This window comes from Haliotis rufescens, unplaced genomic scaffold (assembly GCF_023055435.1).
Source record: "Haliotis rufescens isolate VD_foot unplaced genomic scaffold, xgHalRufe1.0.p SCAF_22, whole genome shotgun sequence".
In the NCBI taxonomy this organism is placed as follows: domain Eukaryota; kingdom Metazoa; phylum Mollusca; class Gastropoda; order Lepetellida; family Haliotidae; genus Haliotis; species Haliotis rufescens.
This window is the reverse complement of record NW_025963913.1, coordinates 10,289,692-10,306,643: the sequence shown is the minus strand read 5'-3', so window position 1 is coordinate 10,306,643 and position 16,952 is coordinate 10,289,692. Positions and strand designations below refer to the sequence as shown.

The following is a 16,952-nucleotide window of genomic DNA, read 5'->3' as shown; positions in this document are numbered from 1 at the left end:
TCCGTCCGAAAACTTTGTCCACGCGATTTCTCTTAAACTTTTCAGTGGATTCATCTCAAACTTAGTACATATAATCTGTGTCATATGGAAGGGTGCAGTCAAAAGAAAAAAATTGTTTTTATTAATTTTCGATTTTTTTATGAATTTTTCAAACCCTAACCCTATCCTAGCTATTTTATTTCTAACTTCTGACTCACTAGGCGGGTCGGGGGTATTAGTGAGCCACACTCACTTTTGCACTTGTTAATTTCAAGTTACACTCGTTATGCGCCGCTCCCCAATAATTACCCGTGACGTGGCAATGATCTCTTACGGAATCCCCATTCAGGGGTTTATAACAAACATGACAACTCGTTGACTTCTTATAGGCCCTCGTCATACACATGGGTTTTCTTACGCGATAAATTTTCCCTGATTATTCTCTCTTCGTTTTGTAGATATTCTAGGAACTTTCCCGCAGCATCGGGACCTCTGTAAATCAAGGGCGATTTGTTTTCCCATCATACCTTACAACTATATATCCAAACCCACAAGGAATATGTTCTTGAGTTTTGTACATTGATTACTTCGGTCGGTATTTTCTATAGGTTTGATAAGCGCTTCGAAGTCAGCATAAATTATGTACAGTCCTGGCATTTGATTACAATAATGTTCAAATTTTAATATATTTTTTCCCTCTTTAGGCATATCGATCCTGATAACAGTCTGTCCAACACCTCTGCAGTCTTCTTTATGCGCTTCTAATAGATCTTGTCTGCTGTACCTATGTAGGCATCTTTCACAGAAATATTTCTTTCCTGCATGTTTTGTTTGATTGCATAATAGCCTGTTTAAACTCTTTATCCACGTATAATGATATTTACCATCTTTTTCGATCAGAAATAAATTGATTCTGGAAATATGTTCTGGGGCGGAGCTTATCCTGTGTACAACAATTCCTTTAGAAGAATGTCCGAAAACATTTATAGCTAAATTATTTTGCTTTTCCACCTTATCAATTTGTGAGATTGGTGTAGGTTCGTTTATACCATCAAAGTTGAGTCCATCGTTTTGAGGATAGCTCGAAGGTCTATCTGGATTTTGTCTGCGGGGAACTTTGCAGATCTTATCATTCTTAAACAGCCATCACCTTTATTTTTTACATTAATTATGGCTTTTTTTTCTTATAATACGGGGGAATCTATATAAGATCCACCTTTGAAAGGCATATAATTTGCTATATCTAAATTTAAACTATCGATTTTATCCACATCCCAATCCGAACCTCTATTAGTCCAGCATTCTAAAGTTTCTTGTATCCTCTGAATTGATGTATCTTATGATGCGCTTATAGTATCGGATTCGGTTATAACTTCTTGATTTCTCCGGAAATAAGGTTCGGTATATTCAGTGCTATCATCTGCGTTACTTTTACTCAACTGTTAGCTGGTATTCTATACTATTTTAATCATCTAACTCCTCGTTAATTTTGTTCAATACAATGGGCTTAACATCATTAACATCCATGTTGTAATTAATATCCATCTTCCAACCTCTTAGATACTTACCAACGCCGGCTGTGGGTACAAATTTTAACTCAACGGGTTGATTATTTTCATCAACATCAACTGATTTATTATTGTCTAGTAAATCAATCAATTCAGCTTTTCTCATTTGAGAATAACCTCTCAGCCCACTTTTTTTGGCTCGAGCTTTGAGTTCTCTAACAGTCTGGGGTTTGTTGTATTCCAAACCGAGTAAATCAATAAATTCAGCTTTTCTCATTCGAGAATATCCATGTAGACCACGTTGTTTTGCCAAAGCTTTCAGCTCTCTAACATAAGTCATTTTGGATATATATCTATAGTCTGGAAGGTAATTTAAGGTACTGACATTTACTACAATATCTGAAAAACTATCAGACCTATTCCAGTCAAAGTTGGTATGAGATTATTAAACAGTCATACACAACTAGATATTACATTTAAAGACAATTGGTGCATGAATAAAAAATCAGTCTATTCTGCATAATGCTACCCCTGCGTCACAGGGCCATATGACACAGTTGAACCAATCAACTCAACTCGAAAGGGTGCACAGGAATCACGCACGCACGAATACACACTAAGCGTTGGGCGTCTCAACAAAGACTATTAAGGTTCTTCAGACTGTGCATACTGAACTCGGTACTATAGATAAAGATAATTTGGAAGAAACCTCGAAGCTGGCCTCGGACAGACTCGGAGAAATCTTGGATACCTACTACAATAATTCGATTTTACAGATATCACCATACTCGGAGTTCAGTATTAGGGAATTACGAGGTCTTGACAAGGCAATGCAAACAATGCGGGGAGAACTCATCAATAATATCACCAAGCTATCTGAACACGACAAGCATATAGCTTATGAGAAAACAAAACTTGAACAGGCGGGTGATGAATTCAGTAGATGCCGCGTTGCAGAAAGATAGCGTAACTTAGAAGACGAAAGGTCGGCTCGCCTCGAAGCTGCTTCCAGTAATAGAAAGGCACTTCGTTCACAAATCAGTCGAATTCGAGAAACTATCGATGAAGTCCTGAACGATGACACCACACTGGCTGATAAAATTAAAACATTGTTCAGAGAACAGGGGATAACCATTGCCAGTATTTTAACCGCATTGGGATTTATTATATCAACTTTGACTCTCGTGTTAACCGGTGGCAGCGGAACACCCACACCATCCACACCTCCTAGTGCTAAAAATGGTGTAAAAGAGTGGATTAAAAAGCAATTAAAAGCATTAGGAGAAGCAATGGGAAAGCTCGCTTGGAAAGCCACGTCTGCACTTCCCAGTTTAATAGGGAGTATTGTTTCCTGGCTCTTGAATTTATTAGCTGAGACCGCCAATTGGCTTAGTCAAAACTTGTGGGCACTGATCGTAGCAATTGCTGGGCTGTTGTACATATCCGCTAAAGACTATTTATCCAAATCAGTTCATTAAGAGCTTTTTATCCAAATCATGAGTAAACCAGCCGCCACTCCACCTACTATAAGCGCTGTTTTTTCATCGATATGTTGTTGATTTTTAGCTGTAATATGTGGTTGTGCATCAGTAGATGCGTCAGTAGATGGCTGTTGTGGTGACTGTGGCTTGACTATTCCCGTTTCACCTGTGTTTGTTTGCGTTATTAATTCTGTATTAATTTATACCTGATTTTTGTTGATCGGAAGCAATAACAATGTTATTATTATAACCGATCACTTGACCGATCACTTGACCGATCTTAAGTTCCATATTACTCGGAGACACGTATAGTCCCGGCGCATAAACGTAGTCTACTTTGGATTGAGCGTACTGTAATACATGTCAACTGGTGAATTAATAGCATCCTCTACGTTTGCAACAAACTGTTTTTGTGCATTGAGCGCCGTCCCAGAACCGATTATTCCCGTTCGTGTTTGCGATTGTGCACCAAGAATTGCCCATACATAAGTTCTAATTGATTCATTAACTCTTACAACTCATGGGTTAGTAAAATTATTTTCTGATTTATCATTAAGAAATTCATTCCAAGCATTTGCGGTATCATTCAGTTTGTAATGATATAAATTAAACCACTCTTAAAACTCATAATATCACCTCTCCAATCATTATTCGAAAGTGCCCAGTCTTTATACCAATGATGGGTTTTTAGTAAAAAATCATACATTCTTATGTAAAGTTTGCTCGTATTCAACAACTTAATTGCATTAAACGGACCTTTGTTATCTTCTTTAAATAAATCATCGCTTTCTTCTTTGACGGTTATTTTCCCTGTGTAAGGAACGCCTAAACCATGGTTAATTCCTTTAATACGCCAATCTTTACTTGTAGAAACATTAAATTCCTGACAAATACATTAGAATGCCCATCTATTGTATGGATTATTTGTGGAATTCCATACTCTATCCTGCGGTAATGGAGCACTAATTTTTTTAAGAATACGTCTGATCTGATAGTACACGTGAAATGATAAAACAGACTTATTTAGTTCAAATCCTGGGGCATAAAGAGATACACCACATCCTGTTGTGGCACACCATATGGCAAAGTTTAATAGGTTCTGCCAAAACTGCATCGGATTGTGGAACCAGTCATGCACCATTTTATCGCTTGTTGCCATGACCCTGTATTTTTCAAAGATATCAGGGAATTTAACAAAAAACTCAGCACAAGAGGCACTTACTAAAATCGGCTGATTCGTAATGTAACTCGATTTCATATTTAAGTTATGATATAGTATCTTTGTATATTTGATATGTATGTTACACTCCCGGGAATAACAAATGGCCAGTCTATTATACTGCTTCATACTATCGATAACTCAGCTGGTCAACTTGAAGACGCTCTATGCGATGTAACGTATTACCTGCGGTGGACCAGTATAAGTGCTGCGAGAGATAATAATGAGATTTATTTAGGTGGAGTACTTCGCTTTATATCTGATGCGTATGCTCACTCAATGATGAAATTTTTAAGCCTTTGGGAGTTAGTCTCACACAAAATGAGTCGAATGTGATGCTGATTTTAAACTGTGGAGAAAATCAAATATTTATTGAAAAGAACATAGAAAAATACACTTGGATTTTATTGGCTAAGCCCAATAATACCACCCAACGAAACACAGCATGGAATTAAATTACCCGATTTAGTTCCCTATAAAGAGTTGTGCATCCATCTTGATCAGATCAGTACAACGGATAATATTCAACTAGAAAGTCCATCAACTCTGCTGAGAGCTATTCCAGTCAAAGATGAAAAATATAATAGCGGTAGAATGAATCTTTCTCAACATTACAATATAAAAAATTAAAGCGTGGTATTATTTCAGACCTCAAAATTTCTGTATTAGATGTACACCAATCTGTACATATAGGATACTTGAGTGTAACACTCCATATTATAAATAATGGTTGATTCATTAGGCCCTGGATCGCATAACCTTAGACAATGTAATACAATTGCGGTTTCCGATCTCGGAGACACAGAGGGATTGGGTAAACCCGGTACCGATGGCAAGTTATACGCTTTACACTTACAAGATAATGTATACAAGTGGAAAGAAGTTACATTCACGGGTAATCTAGGAGATTTAAGTGATGTCGATGGCAAGTTATACGCTTTACACTTACAAGATAATGTATACAAGTGGAAAGAAGTTACATTCACGGGTAATCTAGGAGATTTAAGTGATGTCGATGGCAAGTTATACGCTTTACACTTACAAGATAATGTATACAAGTGGAAAGAAGTTACATTCACGGGTAATCTAGGAGATTTAAGTGATGTCGACGTTAGTAGACTCAATAAAAACACTTCCTATTATCTTACTTGCAATGATGGTAATAAATGGACTATGGTCGAAGCAAAAATCGAGTGGCTACTGAATATCGTCTACAATTATTATTGAAGTCTTGTTTGGGGATGCACCGGAAGATGCCTTCGAAATGTTACCGGGTCTATCAATTAAATGGCTTAAGATACATGAGCGTCGACGTTGCAGTATTATTTATATGGGAGTATCACCCATTGCAACCCTTGAGGGGGTCCAAATTATTAAAGGTGATAGCATTTCTCTTACTAAGATATTTATGCCGTATAAGATACATTTAATAAGGTTGATGTATACTCTCAAAACATTGAAGCAAGACCAGGACCCGGTTGTATCAAAGCCTCATTAACTAATGGCTACATTAAACCCTAATGATACATTAAATGCTTAATGCACCATTAGTTAATGGCATCATTAAAATCGGTTGTATCAAACGTTTATTAGCATATCATTATCTAATGATGCCTTAATGTAAGTGTCTTCATTAACCTGTCATTAAATTCGGTGTTTCCCCTAAATATTTCCCACAATTCCTTGATGTAAACACGTACGCGTTACTTCCGGTCGTCTGTCAAAATGGCATCGTATCCACCTAAACCTAGGAATAAAAACAAGAATTTCGACAGCTCCGAAATTCAGCTTATTGCCGAGTTGGTGGAGAAACACATCTCCATACTTAACAGTAAGTTGTGTAGCACTGTCACCCACGAAAGAAAGAAGGCTATTTGGGCTCTCGGTGTTTGTCAGCGTACGACAAAAGAAATAAAAACAAAATGGACGAACATGCACCAGGCGGCCAAAAGGGAATTCAGTAACAGACAGCTGGACATGAGGAAGACCGGGGGAGGGCCCTGTATTGCCCCACTTTCCACGACGAGTGAAAAGATAGTGGACATTTACAAGGAGCGTCCAAGTTTCACTGGACTCACGGGCATCGAATCGGACGATCTAGTGATGCAAATGGGTATGTCGCCTGCATTCAATAAAATATCGATACACAAATTGTTGTAAGTGTTAAAAAAGTACTTTACATGATACAACGAACTAGTAGCCTAATCAGCTGTTCATACACGTTGAACAAGGATATGGGGAATCGGGTATTGCACATGATTTGATGATCATTAATCAAAAGGAAATGAAAAAAGAACATTTAACCAACCTTTTTGACAACACTTTCAATTACATTGCTGCGTGTGATAAAATACACAGTGCATATTTACATTTGTAATGGTATTTCTCATCCGTTCTCCGACAGGCAGCCATTGTGGAAAGAAAAGGGGGGGCAACTCTCATTACCCCTATTCCAAACCAAGAAATTCATGTTGTGTCTTTCGATGTTAAGTTCAAATCTTGACATTCTTCGTCTCTAAATGCAAATTTTATGTGAAGCATTTATACTTTTCATGAGAGAATTTTCTTATGACAACGAAAATTGGTTGAAAAAATATGTCACATTATAGCAGTCATTTTTCTGAAGGTGGCTGCAGACATAAAATAGGCCGTGTCATCACACAAATGTATCATACAATTCTAATATATCATTTCCTTTGGTAATAAAACAAATGATAATAACCCTGGTGCCATACCTCTCCCGTTTTAACAGTAAAAATATTAATTATATTATTAACTGATGTTCAATAAGTGTGCAAAAAACTTAATGTGTGTGCAGGTACGGAAGTCGCCGATGTAATTGGCTCTCCTTCGACTTTACACCTGTTAGCACGGGCTTTAGAAGAAAATGTTTGCGATGTCCCTACTCAGGAAGCGTCTGTGCCCAGTTGTTCCAGCACACAGATCTACCCGGAAGGAGAACTGTCTGTCGACGCATCTGCATTACATGACGACATTAGTACCATCGAAGAGTATGTCCTGTTAATTAATACTGGAATCTTACTTCTTGCAGCAATGCTAACAAACATGTAGTGCCAAGTCCTTTTCTCTACTCGCCCATCCCTTAGATTGAAACACTCATACTTATTTTGGCCTTTAACACACGCGTATATAGCGTAACATTCACTGTATATACACACGGAGACTCGCATGATCCAAAAACAATGTATTTTTTCAGGCCTTTGGTCCAGACTGGGGGAAAATCAAATCGTGTCAAGAGAAAGATCAAACAGGATGACATCACCAGACTGCAGTATGAGGTTTTGCTTGAGCAGAAAAAGAAAGTCATTCAGCAAACCATTTACTTTGAGCTCATGAACAAGAAGCTCCGATTGGAGTTGGATAGCTTGATGCACCATGAATGAAAACGACATCCTCATGTTTGAAATGTTACTAAGAGTTCATTAAAAAAATACAATTAGTTTGATAGTGTGCTACACAATGTTGTGTTGTATATTGTATAGCTTCAGTTTGAACGAACGGGAGATAACTAACAATGTCAATTCTAATAAATTGTTATCCATCTTCTACTTTATACTACATACAAGTAACCAAACACGTATCACTTCGGTAGATTGCTGGGTGCTCTTTACGTATGTAGCTGTCAATAACGATGAGTTGATGAGATAAGCCGATCAGTTAATACATGATTTCGACGAAATTTATGTAAACCATATTCAATAAAATTAATGTGATAGACTCATTGCTAAAGATACACAAAGAACCTTACATGCTCACCGTGAAGTCTTGGCGTTGTGCAACAAATTCAAACTCATTGTATCCGTGTAGCGTTTAGCTGTATTTTTTCTGAAGGGAAATGTGCACTGTGTACCCTGGACGATATTTACGCAGTAATCTAAATTTTAGTTAAACAAAGCTGGGAAACTATATCCCTTTGATTCAACACGAAAAGACAAAAGTGCACGCAAAAGATTTTGGTTAAATATTTGTAAAAATTATAATTGCACGCATTGGCAAATACATACTGCGAACACTGTCAACTAATTTCTTCAGTGACAACAGATGGTATCTCTGCATTCTTCTGTATAGTTGTATTAAAGCAGAGACAGTTTGATCATTTCAGTTAGTGAAATAGTGCCTTGTGATATAATCACGGATGCCCCGTCCATCTTCGGGACCTGTATATTGCCCTTCAATGTTACTGTCGTCCTCTCCATCAACATCCAGCATGGGTTCACGAAGAATTATTGCCAGATTATGCAGCACAGCACAAGCACCTGTGAAATATAGTATGATTGTTTAAAGGGTCTACAGTATTGTTATCATTCGATTCTGCTTGAACGTTGATCGAATGGTAGCCTTTCCTATTGACAAAGGCAGGTTCGCTGTCTGATGGTGCCTGTATCCGTACATGTGTCCCATCGATACATCCGATGACTCCAGGAAATCGAGATATATTGTAGAATTCCTTTCTAATGTGGCCTATTTCCCTCTCGGACGGCCAGGTAATAAACTTGGGCACAAGAGACGCAATGGCAAGGGAAACTTTCCTGACAACTGGTGAGGCTGTTGATTTGTCTATCCCTATTGTGTCGCCAGTGATTTGCAGGAAACTTCCACTTGCAAAAAAACGTTGGGCTACCAGAACCTGATAAAATGATTATAAAGAGGCTAATGATAGGTTTGACAAATTTTCAAATATTTCCATAATACTTATATCCACTTTGTTATTTATTTGGCTGCGTTTTCATTATGTCTCACTAAGTAAAGTGTTAATTATTGATATAAGATGTGCATGCTTTTATTAATTAAAAGGTTCTTTTGGCCGGAATCGAACACGCAAAACTGTTCTCTTCAGTGTGCACGACACATTTAGTTTAAGTCATTAGAGTAACTCCCCCTTATGAAATTGATCATGGCTGACAACGACAAGTTGAAAACGTATCTTTCTGGAGTGAAGTGAAAGGGATCCATGAATTTACATTACTTTCAATTGTGAAATATATTTACAAGGTTGGTATCATTAGGCTGCACATAAGACTTTACCAACACAGACCAGTGCGCTGACCCACGTAGAAGTGCGTTTCATTCATTGTAAAGATTGCCGCTATAAATTTGGCGGTATAATAATATGTTTATTTCAAACTAGCTGAGTTTCTAGTGACGACATTTACCTGTAGTTCAACACTAAGTGCGTGCGATCTTGCAGATTTGGGCTGTAATTCATCTCTCACAAGATGGCAGATATATCTGATGCTTGCCTTCCCAAAACGGTAGCGTGCCCTTACTTCTTCATCGCTCATGGATTCGAGGTGTTGAGTTCGTTTTCTGAAAACACGGTCTTTCCTTGTGCGTCCTAAGCGTTCAAACAATATGTTCGCGGCCATGTTTGTTTTTAATGACACGCTAATGCTGCCCCAGAACCTTCATTAAGTTAACTCTTTCATCACTGGCTGCCCCAGAGTTATGTCCCTTGAGACCCTGCAGTCCCTGACACTGACAAGGCCTGTACACTGGCCTCCCTGGCAGTATTATTGGAAAATCACACTATCATTTTTGATGCACTTTTTCTACCAGAAACTTGCTTTTAATATACATTTATCATATACTATTGTAAAGAGGATTAAGTATACTTTAATATTCTTTATTGTTATTGTCTCTAACCTTTGTTATTTTCTAATTACAGGTGTTTACAAGTGAAATAAAACTTGAAAACACTGAAAAAATGAAAACAGACAATGAATTTTGGCTCAAATTGTATTAAAAATCACAAAAATAAATCACAGATACAAGGTAAACATAACACAGTGGTCTTGTCATCTTGGACGGCGCAGGTAATCCCAGGTGTTACAGGTAAATTCTCTTCATGCACATCTGTAAACAAATAAACAAGTTTACAACTCTTGGTACTGACTTTGTTTTCTATACTGATGTCACATATTACATATGATACACTTACAGCCTCTTAGGTAAACTCGTTAACACAGGTAAACTTGTTAACGCAGGTAAACTCGTTAACACAGGTAAAAACACAAATATTTGATTTATTTTGTTCTTTTTCAGGATTTGAAACAAAAATTAAGTTTTTAAGTTTTTAAATAGTAATTTATCACATTACCTGAACATTGAACCACAGCTACTATAAAAATGACATCACAGAGAAGATATCACAGATTGATCTGAAAGGAGGGAAAAATTGTAAAAGGACGGAAAGATCGTAAATTCAAGTTCTGCAAATATACAAGTTGTGATAACATATTTACAATACACTGTTATTTACAATTGCATAATAAATTAAATCAGTACATTATTACATTAATTAATAAATAAATAATCATTACAGTTACTAAAATTTAAATTAAGATGTAAAAAAACAAGAAAACAAACATGAATATGGAAATAAATTTTATTCAAATTGAGCGAAATATAAGGACATACGACAAACCGGCAAACTACAATTCGGATTGCGATCAGAAACTTAAATTTAAAAAAAAAGAAAGAGATACGTCATGCCATTCACCTTTGTTGTTGTTGTGATCGCTCGTTCACCTGTAGGCTGCATTCTCATTCGTCGCACTGATAATCTGTTCAAACACAGAATCATTGTAAAACAGTTGGAAAAAATCAATAGCACGATATTTCACTCACCGTGTCAATATATATTCTTGATTCCGGTCGCCTCTTCAAAATCTCTCATGTCTCCACCGTTGTGGTCCCTCTGCCACTCCCATTCTTGAAAGTTGGCGGGGGGGGGACACCTCGTCGAAACCGTCAAAATCTTCACCAAAATCTTCACGAAATTCCCTCTCCCCTTCACGTAAATTATTCAAATAAAACACATTATTATACCCGATAGAGTCGTTGTTAGTCATCTGATCGCTATCCGAATCGTAGTTGGCCGCCATTACGCTAGATTTACGATTCAAGCGAGAAAAATACCTGTCGCGAAAACAGGTGACATTCGCGATTTTCGCGCCAAAAAGACTGGGAAATTCCAGCGAATGACGTGTCAGTCACATGTAAATCTCGTTTCCATATTTAGAACGAGATTACACACGAGAAAGGAAGTTGAAAGAGCGATTTTGTAAACACGGTCGCGCCGCCCGATTTATCGGGCAGCCGTGTGTGGGGCTTGGACAGTAGCCGCCCGATTTTTCGGGCAGCCGGGTACTGGGACACGGTTTATGCTGCCCAATAAATCGGGCAGTCGGGGCGAAAGGGTTAATGACGCGCTAATGACACCACGACGTCATTAAAACGTTAGTACAACTGGATTTAATAATACATTAGTTAATGAAGGTTTAATGACACGTTAATGCATCATTAAAGTTTGATACAACCGGGTCCAGGCTATTATATGATATAATAATATACATTATGGGTTTATATCCGGCTCAATGAAGCATCTGAAAAGATGGATACTGTTGATGGATTTCGATTACATCAAATAAGCGACATAAAACATTGAATAGAGAAGGAGAGGGAGTTGAGACTTGGATTGTATAAAAAGTATCGCAGAGCTGTGAATGCTCTCGATGGAGTTGACACTGCGCTTGTAACAGCTGGCATGGGACTCGGTGTAGCCGGTGTTGGTTTATTATCAACTATAATCACCGCACCTATCGTACTTGGCATGGAAGTAGCAGTCGGAGTCTCAGGACTGGCAGGAATAGCAATAAAATTTATTTCTTGTAGGTTGCAAAAGAAAGCATTAAAACATGATAATATTCGGATACTCGCCGAAGCAAAGTTGAACAGCATTGAGGATCATATTTCAACAGCACTGGCTGATTGTAAGATATCCAAGGAGGAGTTTCGTTTAGTGTTGTCAGAACTAACCAAATACAATGAAATGAAGCAGGAGATTTCGATAAAATTCTCGTAAGACCAGTGGTATTAGCGAAGACGAGAAAAAAAAGTTCATAGAACAGGGGAGACAACAAGCGCATCAATTATGCCATGCCAAAACCAAAGAACTGGTTGGAGATTAAAAATAGATTGCTTGATCACGTTGGATCACACCACAATAATTTAGACGAATGCTTACATAAGTATATAATAATGGAGCCAATCAAATGGCGAGAATTACCAGTGGGTATATATTATATCAGTGATGTCAAACCAACCAAATACGGTCATCAATTGTTTCTTTCCAATTTAGAAAAAGAGTATATAGTTTAGTCTCCTAGTAAAATGAACGAAGAACTTAGTAAAAATGTTGAATATCACTTTGTTCAAAATAATGGTATGTGTATGAGTAAAAATAATAGAGAATATTTTCATTACAATTTAGTTTAAAGTCTTGACGATTGTTGAATCGCATCAGCTTTTACACATTAAAAATTCCCTCTGTAGTAGCGGTATTGGTATATAAATCTGGCTCCAGTGGAAATGGAGCCAGAATCAACATTACCTATACTACTCTATCAGTCAATGTGATGTACAAAAATTCAAAATAAATGCAGTAGTATAGGTAATAGGGGTTCTGCCGCAACTCCACTGGAGCCAGATTTATATACCTATACCACCACTACAGAGGGAATTTTTTATGCAAAAATGACTATGCGATTCAACGATAGTCATGAGATTAAGTTAAATTGACTCTAGCTCACCACCACCTGGGGCCAATCAATGTTGTCATTAGTTCAGATGAGCCTAAATGGTAATGAAAATATTCTTTATTATTTTTATCAATAAAGCGATATTCAACATTTTTATTAAGTTCTTCGTTCATTTTACTAGGAGACCAGACTATATAACTACACTCTTCTTGGAAATTGATAAGAAACAATTGATAACCGTATTTGGTTGGTTTGACATCACTGATATAATAAAGACCTTGTGGTAATTCTCTCAATTTAATAGCTCTTTCGATTGTTGGGTTGTAATTCTCCATTATTATATATTTATGTAAGCATTTGTCTAAATGTGATCTAACAATAGTAAGCAATCTATTTTTAATCTCCAACCAGTTCTTTGGTTTTGGCACGGAATAATTGACGCGCTTGTTGCCTCCCCTGTTCTATGAACTTTTTTTTCTCGTCTTCGCTAATACCACTGGTCTTATGAGATTTTTATCGAATCTCATGCTTCATTATGTTGTATTTGGTGAGTTCTGACAACACTAAACGAAACACCTCCTCGGATATCTTACAATCAGCCATTGCTGTCAAAATATGATCCTCAATGCTGTTCAACTTTGATTCGGCGAGTATCCGAATCTTATCGTGTTTTAATGCTTTCTTTTGCAACCTACGAGAAATGAATTTCATCGTTATTCCTGCAAATCCTGAGACTCCAGCGGCTATTTCCATGCCGAGCACGATAGGCGCGGCGATTATAGTTGATAATAAACTAACACCTGCTACACCGAGTCCCATGCCAGCTGCTACAAGCGCGGTGTCAACTCTGTCCAGAGTGTTCACGTCTCTGCGATACTTTTTATACAATCCAAGTCTCAACTCCCTATCCTTCTCGATTCGAAGTTTTATGTCGCATATTTGATGTAATCGAAATCCATCAACAGTATCCATCTTTTCAAATGCTTCATCGAGCGCCGGATCTAAACCCATAGTGTATATTACGGTCATATAATAGTCTTTAATTGATTTTGCTTAAATGTTTTGAGAGTATACATCAACCTTATCAAATGTATATTATACGGCAAGAATATCTTAGAAAGAGAAATGCTGTCACTTTTAATAATTTGGACCCCCTCGAGGGTTGCAACTGGTGATGCTCCGATATGAATAATACTGCAACGTCTACGCTCGTGTTTCTTTAGCCATTTAATCGATAGACCTGGTAATATTTCGAAGGCATTTTCCGGTGCATCTCCGAACTCTCTTCAATAATAAGCGTAGAAATATGAGGTATTGCACTCAAGTTAACTTTAATATCACTGAATTCAGTAACCAAATTTAAACTAACATTTTTTATGGCCGGACAACTCAATAACATATGACCTGGGTCTTCTGGCAGGGGAGAGACTAACACACTTTTTCGTTTTGACGGGATATAAGCCGCGAGTACGATGCCACTATTTATTATCTTAGTTAAATTATGTCCCTTACCCATCATCACATACGGTGGGGTAATGATGATATTCAATAGCCACTCGATTTTTGCGTCGACCATAGTCCGTACAATATTACTCGCAACGACGATAAAAAATGGACTATGGTCGACGCAAAAATTGAGTGGCTATTGAATATCATCATTACCCCACCATATGTGATGATGGGTAAGGCACATAATTTAACTAACGTCGACATCGCTTAAATCTTCTAGATTACCCGTGAATGTAACTTCTTTCCGCTTGTATACATTATCTTGTAAGTGTAAAGCGTATAACTTACCATCGGTACCGGGTCTACCAAATCCTTCTATGTCTCCGAGATCGGAAAGCGCAATTGTATTACATTGTCTGAGCGTTCCAGGTCCTGATTTATCAACCATTATTTATAATATGGAGTGTTACACTTAAGTATCCTATATGTACAGGTTGGTGTTTTACATCTAATACAGAAATTTTGAGGTCTGAAATAATACCACGCTTTAATTTTTTATATTGTAATGATGAGAAAGATTCCGTTCTACCGCTATTATATTTTTCATTTTTCACTGGAATAGATCTGAGTAGAGTTGAAGGACTTTCTAGTTGAATATTATCCGTCGTGCTTATTTGATCAAGATGGATGCACAACTCTTTATAGGGAACTAAATCGGGTAATCCACGTCCCGGTGCTGATGAATCGATTACTGTTATTTCTCCTCTCCATCCAAGTGTATATGCTAATCTATTGAAAATCTTTACAACCTTTTTTCCAGCGGCAAAATTCAGTATCCCATTCGACTCATTTTGTGTGAGACTAGCTCCATTAGGCTTAAAAATTTCATCATTGAGTGAGCATATGCTGTAATACCCATCAGGTATAATAATGGTGTCGTAAATATTATTGCCATCTAATGTTTGTATCTTATTATTATTTCTCGCAGCATTTATATTGGTCCACAGCGGGTAATACGTTACATCGCATAGAACGACTTTGAGTTGTCCATCCGAGTTATTGATAGTATGAAGCAGTTGAATAGACTGACCATTTGTTATTCCCGGGAGTGTAACATACATATTAAATATACAATGATACTATATCATAACTTAAATATGAAATCGAGATACATTACTAATCAGTCGATTATAGTAACTGCCTCTGGATTTGAACTGAATAAGTTTTATTATTTCACATATACTATCAGATTACACGTATACTTAAAGAAATTAGTGCTCCATTACCGCAGGATCGAGCATGGAATTCCACAAATAATCCATATGATAAGAGGGCCTTCGAACGTATTTGTAATGAATTTAATGTTTCTACGGGAACAGATTGGCGTATTAAAGGAGCTAGCCATTATATATATAACCCGTGTTTGGTTTCTCAACTGATCACTTGGTTTGTTTCAGTTGTTTCACATAGGTGTCAAGTCTCAAAGGTCAGCTGAGAAAGCCCACGTGACAACTGTTTTCATAATGTCCACGGTTCTTTAAAAAAATCCATTGAGTTTGATAACAATGAGCAATCAATCAACGTTATATCGGCTTTGAACAAAGTATGTTGTTTTCACATCGGCACTTCACGCCCAGATATTGGGGTATTTCGTCTGCTTTAGGAAACATACACATGTAAACGCTTACTTTTGAAAAATCCACTGTGCAAAATAACAGTGATTATTCAATCAACGTAATTTCTGCTGATCCTTTGATGGCGAGGAATGATGGTGATCCCTCCTCTTGCTGGGCTGAAACGTGCATATTATATGACATACATTTCACCTCACTTCAAACCGGGATTCGGTTTCAACCTGGATATGAATTGAATAAATACCCCAGACACACGAAATGCCTAATGGGAACCTTTATCAGGTAATCTGAGTGGTGCCTCCAGTAATTATACCTGTAATAAATTAACTGAGCATCAATTGAATGACGACAAATACACAAGTGTAGGGTTATACCAGAAAACATGGATGACAACTAGGGAGTTGTTTACACACGCAATCCGAAATCCGAAAAGGCTTTCACTGCAGGGATACTTTTCTTATTATAAACTATAACCACCAGGGGTATTTCCAAATAACGACATCCGATGAGCTACTGTCGTTCTTTTTGTCTGTTTGTTTAGGCTGAAGAAATTTATTAACATGCGCCCTTTGTCCAAATCTTTATAGATCACGGGTAACCAATCAGTGTTGAAAAATGCGTAAAACAAATATTGCCTCCAAGTTTATTTAGCTGTCCTTGCAGACAGTAGCCCAGTCTCTTGTCACGCTCAGTTGCGTTTGCGAGCAAAATCGACTCACGGCAGCTAGTGTGACCAAGCGGCCAATGTCAGACTGCCGAGAAGAAGCTAGAGATTATAGAAACCCAACTCACTCACTGATTTCAGTGATTCGTTCTGATAAGTAGTGCCCCTTCTAACTATTCACTTATTATACCTCTTGTCAGTGTTAGAAACATTTCAATGTTCTAAAACAGATAATTAAATAGTTGGTTCACATACGCATCGACCCGTTGGACGCGGACATTTCGCAATTTCATAAATAAATTCCTGAAGTGGTCTAACGGGTTCATTTTGTGACAAGTGTACGTAGCAAAAGTGTCAGTTTAATGCTTTGCCTTAAATATATGCAATATTTATTATTAAAGCAATACACAGACTTCTTTCTTTAGATACGCATGTATGTGTTTAAAAGAACATCCTT

At 37.4% G+C, this 16,952-nt stretch overlaps 2 protein-coding genes and 1 long non-coding RNA gene across 5 annotated transcripts in view; 2 read left to right on the top strand and 1 right to left on the bottom strand.

The window, feature by feature from the left end:
* Positions 1-16,952, top strand: part of LOC124146385 (RNA polymerase II-associated protein 3-like) — a 399,479-nt gene that overhangs the window by 171,910 nt on the left and 210,617 nt on the right. The gene's annotated exons all lie outside the window — the stretch shown is intronic.
* LOC124146387 lies at positions 5,621-8,451 on the top strand. Its single transcript, XM_046516657.2, has 3 exons — positions 5,621-6,300; positions 7,006-7,198; positions 7,405-8,451. Exons 1-3 carry the CDS (start codon positions 5,913-5,915, stop codon positions 7,589-7,591), a joined length of 768 nt encoding a protein of 255 aa, XP_046372613.1. The 5' UTR covers positions 5,621-5,912; the 3' UTR covers positions 7,592-8,451.
* Positions 9,931-11,530, bottom strand: LOC125383229. The gene is made up of 2 exons (XR_007222719.1): positions 10,708-11,530; positions 9,931-10,061 (listed from the first exon to the last, which is right to left on the bottom strand). It is a non-coding gene; the product is annotated as an uncharacterized LOC125383229 (long non-coding RNA).

What these genes read in the sequence shown, in the direction of transcription:
- LOC124146387 (XM_046516657.2), top strand. Translation starts at nt 5,913, where the DNA reads ATGGCATCGTATCCACCTAAACCTAGGAATAAAAACAAGAATTTCGAC. An exon ending in CGATCTAGTGATGCAAATGG is followed by an intron (nt 6,301 to 7,005) that starts GTATGTCGCCTG and finishes ATGTGTGTGCAG; the next exon opens with GTACGGAAGTCGCCGATGTA. An exon ending in GACATTAGTACCATCGAAGA is followed by an intron (nt 7,199 to 7,404) that starts GTATGTCCTGTT and finishes GTATTTTTTCAG; the next exon opens with GCCTTTGGTCCAGACTGGGG.